Source organism: Sinocyclocheilus anshuiensis, unplaced genomic scaffold (genome assembly GCF_001515605.1).
Source record: "Sinocyclocheilus anshuiensis isolate Anshui unplaced genomic scaffold, SAMN03320099.WGS_v1.1 scaffold689, whole genome shotgun sequence".
In the NCBI taxonomy this organism is placed as follows: Eukaryota; Metazoa; Chordata; class Actinopteri; order Cypriniformes; family Cyprinidae; genus Sinocyclocheilus; species Sinocyclocheilus anshuiensis.
In genome coordinates, this window is record NW_015536490.1 from 464,804 (window position 1) to 471,846 (window position 7,043).

A 7,043-nucleotide genomic window follows, 5' to 3' on the forward strand; every position below is an offset into this window, starting at 1 on the left:
AGAAAAGGTAATAGATAGAAAAGCAGCATTTGAAATACAAATCTTCTGTAACTTTATAAATGTCTTTACCGTCACTTTTGATCCATTTAATGCATCCTTTCTGAATAAAATTATTAATTCCTTTTCTTTCTTTACTTACTCCAAACTTTTAAATGGTAATGTATCATAGTTTCCACAAAAATATTCAACATTGAGCAGCAAATCAGCATATTAGAATGATTTCTGAAGGATCATGTGACACTGAAGACTGGAGTAATGATGCTGAAAATTCAGCTTTGCATCACAGGAATTAATTACATTTTAGAATATATTCAAATAGAAAACAGTTTCATTTTATTATACTGTAAAAATATTTCACAATATTACAGTTTTTACTCTATTTTGTATCAAATAAATTCAGCTTTGGTGATCATAAGTGACTTCCTTCAACAACATAAAAAAAAAAAACTTTATTCCAAACTTCTGACCGGTATATGATTTATATATTGTATATATATTTATATTTATATATTGTAATGAACTACCCTTTAACACATGTATATGCACAAATGTCACAAATTCAGCACAACATAATGCCGTTTAAATGTAAAACATCCAACTCAAGTAGCAGCCAATAACTTATTTGCATTCATTTGCCTACTTACATCTGCTCTTCCTCCTCAGACCCCATCATATCTTTGTATTGCTCCTCCCCTTCCTCTTCATCCTCCTCCTCATCAACTTCGCCTCCTCCACTGCTGTGCTCAGACATGGGGCTGTCGGCCCTCTGAAGTCCAGCTGCTACTGCACGCATTGCTGCTAGCGCCGCCATCTGCGCCTGCTCTGTTTCAGAGACAGAGATTGCTTTCAGCTCCTCCCCTACAGGGGCGGGGCTATGCGATTGCCCCGCCTGCTCCATCAGCAGTTTGGCTCTCTGCTGTCTGTGCAGGTTCTCCATCACCGCCTGCAGCTTCATTGCCTGGGAAACAGGACACGCTAGGATTCTGGCCCCTTCACTTCCCTCAACAGCCGAAAACAGACCGAACCCCTTTATATAAACCTGATCCAGAAGGCAGGGCTTCAGGAAACAGGACGTGTTGGTCTTCTACTTGACGGACACCAGCAGACAGCTAAGGGGAAGATGACCCCCACACACAGGGGCCTACCTGTGAAAGAAAAATTATAAAACGTTAATTTAAAATATTTGATATATAAAAATTGGCGCTGCACCAAAATTTCAGCAACCAAAAAGTTTTGGGCCGAAATAGCAATTTTCAGTTTCTACTGAAATTGTTTTGGAAGGCAAAATCAGTGACCAAAACAGCAACAGTTAATTAGCATTTCTCCTATGGCATGTTTTGACTGTCAGCAGCTATTGTGCACACAACGTGGATAAACTACAACAGGTAAGCATGTCAGTTTTGTGGACACTAGTGCTGGATTAACAATATTGATTTCTCATTTTTAATCGAAACTGATATGGATTCTTAAATCTCAAGGATCAATCTTTTAGTCTGTGATGTTTTCGGCTGATGTGTGAACTTCACTATATTTTTTGTAGCACCTGCCATCCAATAATCGCAATAAGCTTTGTGCTTTGTTACTTTTAAAATGAAACAAAGTCTCAGCCTTCAAATTCTGTCAATTTTATCACAAACTACAAACAATAAATGTGGTTTTGACGCTCTTTAATGTGGTTTGACAGATCACTGTAATAGCCTCAGTTCAAGCGACACATGAACCGATCATCTCTTCCACTTTACTACTAGTTATAGCAAGAAATAAACATGAATGAATATCAAAAGGTGTTGAAAGAAACAGAACAACTTACTGAAATGTATTATGTCATTTAATCGCTCAATCAAACAGCTTGTAAACAACATATGGCATATAACATCACATTTACCTCAGGAAAGCCATTCATTGTCCATAAACTTGGTATATATTTTTTAATATTTAAAACTTAACCTGTTGTCTTAATGCATGTTTGAATAAATCTTTTAAACGTTTATATTTCAATAACAAATCTGAGTAGAAACATAATCCTCATTTAAAAGTTGACATAAAAAGCTGTAAGTGCAATTTAAATGTTTGTACAACTCAGTGTTGTTTATTAAATATATATATGATTAATTAATTGATTATTAAATAACAAGGATTTTCATTTTCAGCCCAGAATTGTTAGTTAGGTGCATCAAAATGTCTTCTGAAGCCACACAACAGCTTTGCATGAGAAAATAATTGAAGTAGTCTTTATTCTCTGCATACTCTGAAATCCATCAATGAGTTAATGATAGAAGTAAAGATGAGATTGTTATTTTAGTCAAACCTTTTAAATGGATCTTTGATTCCGTTCAATCAATTGAACAATTTACTCCTAAATCAAACTGGACTGATCAGGTTCAATATGGACCCTTTTCACAAAACTGTGATGATTCGTTTCAACATCATCAGCATTGTAAATTCTCCAAAATTTGTTGCATTTAAATTTTTTTTAAATGTATGTACATTTCTAACACTATACTCTAATGCGAGGGTGTTTCTAAAACAGCGTCTATGGGAGTGATGGTAAATTTGACATTGTTCTCTCTTACTGACTGCCGTTATCGGTCTCTATTTTTTTCCTTTTTTCAAAGTCATGAAAACACTATCATGGAGTTTTTCTTTTGCTATTTGAGCAAATGGGAATGCAAAAAAATATATGCGTGTAACGAATTAGTCCACTGAAGGCGAGCGTAAGTGAGAACCCAAGTGCAGTTTATTTACAGTGGGATCCAAACATCCAAACAATAATCCGTGACTTGACTTGACATGAACAGACTTGACGCACCGACAGCGGATTACAACATCAATACACGACGAGAGACAATGGCAACATGATGGCTACTTATAGCAAACAAGAGGGTCACATGACAAGAACAAACCAATGGGAAACAAGACACATGACTAAGACAACCAATCAGAACATGACACATACACAAGGCAGAAATACATGAGTGCATAAAGCACATTACAGTGTGGTAGTGTCCCATTCACTGCTTTAGAAGTTTACCCAACTATGATGACTTCTGCTGCTGAGAAACACGGAAATGTGAAAAAAGTCCATTTACCTCATCACTAAAACTTTAATACATGAAAAATGGCACACACAGTGAACATTTTTGAGTGATGATGCAAAAGTGAATCGTTGAATCAGAATTATGAATTAATAGAATGACAGACTGAAAACAGTTTGAACTGATTCATGAAAATCAAACAAACTTACCACCTCCAACGCAGTTTTTGCAACTGAAGTGTAATTCAGAAATACCAGAAATAGTCTTCACACTTTTATTCACAAGACATGACACAAGAAACACACAGCCTATGAATGACCATTTTCTGACAAAAGCAGTGTGATCTTGTCCAATAAGGAAATTATCACTTTCCTTCTCACATTTGCATTTCATTATTTGTCATCAGTCATGACCACACCTTAGCCGATTCACTGCATTTGTAAACCTTTAATCTACAATCATCATGACACAGTGTCTACACTTCGCTGACTATATTGGGAGATGTCACGTTATGATGCCCGCTGTGCTGGTTGGATGCTAAATTTGACACTTGCCTGAATTATCATTTACTCTATTTCCAGTTTATAGTTTTATAAAAGATATTATGTTAAACTTGTTTAGTCAAATGGTCTCTACTATGAGAATGTCCTTCGCACTTTTGACCATTGTTTCTCAAGACATCTGAAATCAATCCATGTTTTTTTCTTGTGCCTGTGGCTGTAAAGCAGCATATAAAACTTTTCAACACTGAGAACATTGTGTTGCAGACAATGACATTCTTAGTGTCATGCAAGATCCTATTCCCCTGCAGAAAACCATCCCTCTTCATCAATGTCCGATAAAAAGTTACTGTGATATCTTGTTCTGAATGTTGACACAGGAGAAACAATAAGGATTTTCTGGCCCATAACATAAGCATGTTTGAGCTTTCAGAACCAGTAAGGTTTGTTTTTATATATTGTGTGTTATGTGTATTTATGAATTTTTAAAGTGAGTTTTTTTTTAAATTAACTTATAATGAAGGGTCTGAAATCTTTCATTAAAAATATCTTTATTTTGTTTTTTTAGAAATATGAACAAAATTCTGCAACATAATTCTTAATTCATAATTAAAGAATCATAATTCTGCAACAGCGCAAACGACTGCATGAAAGAGAACAGACTGGCTGTATTGCACTTTTATTTGAGCAGAATAACTCAGAGACCACTAAACTACAACTTACATGTTTGCCGGTGTTTCAGTTCATAAGCACTTTTTTCGTAATGCAGAGAGAGTGTAAACCACTGGACAGAAGATGTACCGATTTAAGAAAAAAAGCGTTGATTGGGGGATTTAAACTCTTAACATCTGGCAACCGCAACCATGAAAACTTGTGAAGGCTTGTTACCAATACAAGATAATGCAAATACCAAAGTAAGTATGTAAGCAACCTGGATAGTTTTCCCCAAAATTAAAACTGTCATTTACTCACCCTCAAACTATTTCAAACCTGAATGAGTTTCTTTTTTTATAGTGAACACAAAAGAAGATATTTTAAAGGATGATATCTTGCATGACACCAGGAGTTTATGGGTTAAACCAGAGATGGATGGGGGCGCTGATGATTGTGAATTCTGAGCAAACACTGTGGAGATAAAGGCAGCACTAAGGGTCTAATTCCACACTGATAACGAGCGACAAGCTGGCCTACATCCAGATTCATCATAAGGATCTGAAACCCATGCATTTACACCATACATTCAATATAATATCTATTACTTACTCCTGGCTGATGGGAAACTGATATGTCATAGTGAATATGCACAAAGAATAACGACTACTGTTTTTTTTTTCTTTTAGGCATGTGACAGAGTAAAAAGTGCAAATTGATAAAGACAAACAAGTTGAAAAGGTTGACACTTTAATATCTCCAATAGCTGTAGTGCATGACTGCACAGACTAACAGCCTGTTTTATATGTGCACATGCAAAGTAATGGAAATGAAACCGAGAGATTCTGGTCTGGTGACATTTTTTTTACTCCAGCATTGAGATCTCAGGATTATTATCAATGTCAGATCTGTTTTTGGAGAAGCTACTTTGAAGCTTCTCATTATTAGTCAAAATAGTTTCAATTTACGTTCTAAACACAGTTGATGAAGTAATCTTTAATCAAAATGTAAAACCTCTTAAGTTGTGCCACTGAAATGAAATTCCTTGTCGACTGATTTCACTTAACCAATAGCCAAATACCTATCATTTTAATAAACAGAGTTTGGTCACATTCTCAAATTACCACTTTTCACAATACTATCCATTCCTGGTAAGTACCTTTGCTTACTTACCAATTTTTCTCTTTACATCACACAGAAATGTCACATTACGAACATAAAACAGGTTGCTAAGCATTTAATACCACTGGATAACACCAAATCTAGGTTTAACACGAATATGCAATCAATCTAGTTTATAAGAAACATCCAATGTGATACACAGAAACCAAACTACATTTGATAAGTTCACATCACCAGTGTGCCAACATTTGAATATTCCTCATGGGGACTGAGAGCTAGACACCTGTTAATCACACAAATTAAACTGTTATGACAGATTGGTTGTCATGCTACAACATATTCCAAGGAAAAGCAGACTCAAATCTCTGTGCTTTCTAAATGTCTACAGTGGAATCTTTAAGGGGATGTGTGTCTTAAAGGGGAATTTTTGTGCATCATAGATTGTTAAATGATTCCCACGGTGTCAGGCTCAATACTCAAGTATCTACAGGACCTGAATGAGCATTTACAAAAGCAATAAAACTAGCTGAAAATAATTTCTAAATGTTTCCTGATTATTTACTAATTACAGTTTATTCTGATAATTCTCACTTTGAAAATGAAACAAAAACGGACACATTAGCTCAGCTGACTGTTAGTTCAGCTCAGCTGAGATTTTGAGAACAAAGGATTATGAACAATTTGTGCAGTGGTTAATCAATGGGGTTTAAATGCTTGATAATGCAAACAAAAACTGCAGGATGACCCATATAATGGAAAAATATGACATACTAGGCTATCACAGTTTTATTATAAAAATGTGCACATCGATACTGTAAAAAGTGAATATCTTTACACAATATAAATTTGCAAACTCAATTCAATAAAAACAAAACAGAAATTGACTGTTTTTAGACTTGTCAAATGGGAGACATATTCTATCTTTATTTTATTAATAAACAAATTATTATTTAAGATGAGACTCTACAGGCAGTCAGGCATCCCTCAGTCATTTTTGAGATTTTGGGCTATTTGGCTTTTCATCAAGTGTTGTTTCAAACTAGTGGAAAGAAAGCATCCAAAATCCATCTTTAAGTATTGCTTTGATTGCCCCTTCTCTATTTTGCGTTTGTAGATTTCAATTACATTACAATTCCGAAGGCCCTTTTCTCAAAATGTGATTTTTCTTCTGCACCAAGCCAGAAATCTCTACTTCAGCAGCACTTACAAACATATTCCTATCTATATTCTGAAGTTTTTCACAGAGGGGTTTGTCAATATATAATTCACCTGATTTTATACATAATTTTATTCCTAAAAAAAAAATGGTAAAAAATATTTTTTGTCTGGCTGTTTACAGTATTTCCAGATTTATAAAAAAAAAAAAAAAAAAAACAAAACATTATTTTGTGAAATTAAAAACTTCAAACCTATTCAACAACTTACTTAAAAAAACACGAAAAACATACAGCCCAGACCCTCAGTAAAATTGATAAGGTCACATAATTCATGCATAAAATTGCACAGAACAACTGATAGAACGTGTTGTAATCACAATTAGATTAAATCTAACAGAATATTGATGAAAATAAACTCAACATATTAAAAATGTGACTATAACACATGCAACAACACATGGGCTAACAAAAAAGTGAATAAGAGAAAAATTACATTTAAAATATAATATTGTAAAAAAAAAAATATTTTTCTCTAAAAACTATAAACCATTTTTATGAACATTTTAAAGCTTTATCCT

At 34.3% G+C, this 7,043-nt stretch overlaps 1 protein-coding gene across 2 annotated transcripts in view; it reads right to left on the minus strand.

Moving 5' to 3' along the window:
• The window catches only part of arid3a (AT-rich interactive domain 3A), a 41,114-nt gene that overhangs the window by 23,659 nt on the left and 10,412 nt on the right, over positions 1 to 7,043 (minus strand). The window contains exons 1-2 of one of the 2 annotated variants that reach the window (XM_016481952.1): positions 2,810 to 2,830; positions 645 to 1,145 (exon numbers count right to left, since the gene is read on the minus strand). In XM_016481952.1, the coding sequence (XP_016337438.1) occupies positions 645 to 955 (311 nt within the window). In that variant the 5' untranslated portion in view covers positions 956 to 1,145; positions 2,810 to 2,830. Of the gene's footprint in view, positions 1 to 644; positions 1,146 to 2,809; positions 2,831 to 7,043 lie in introns of those variants that run through there. The other variant, XM_016481945.1, reaches the window with a different exon arrangement.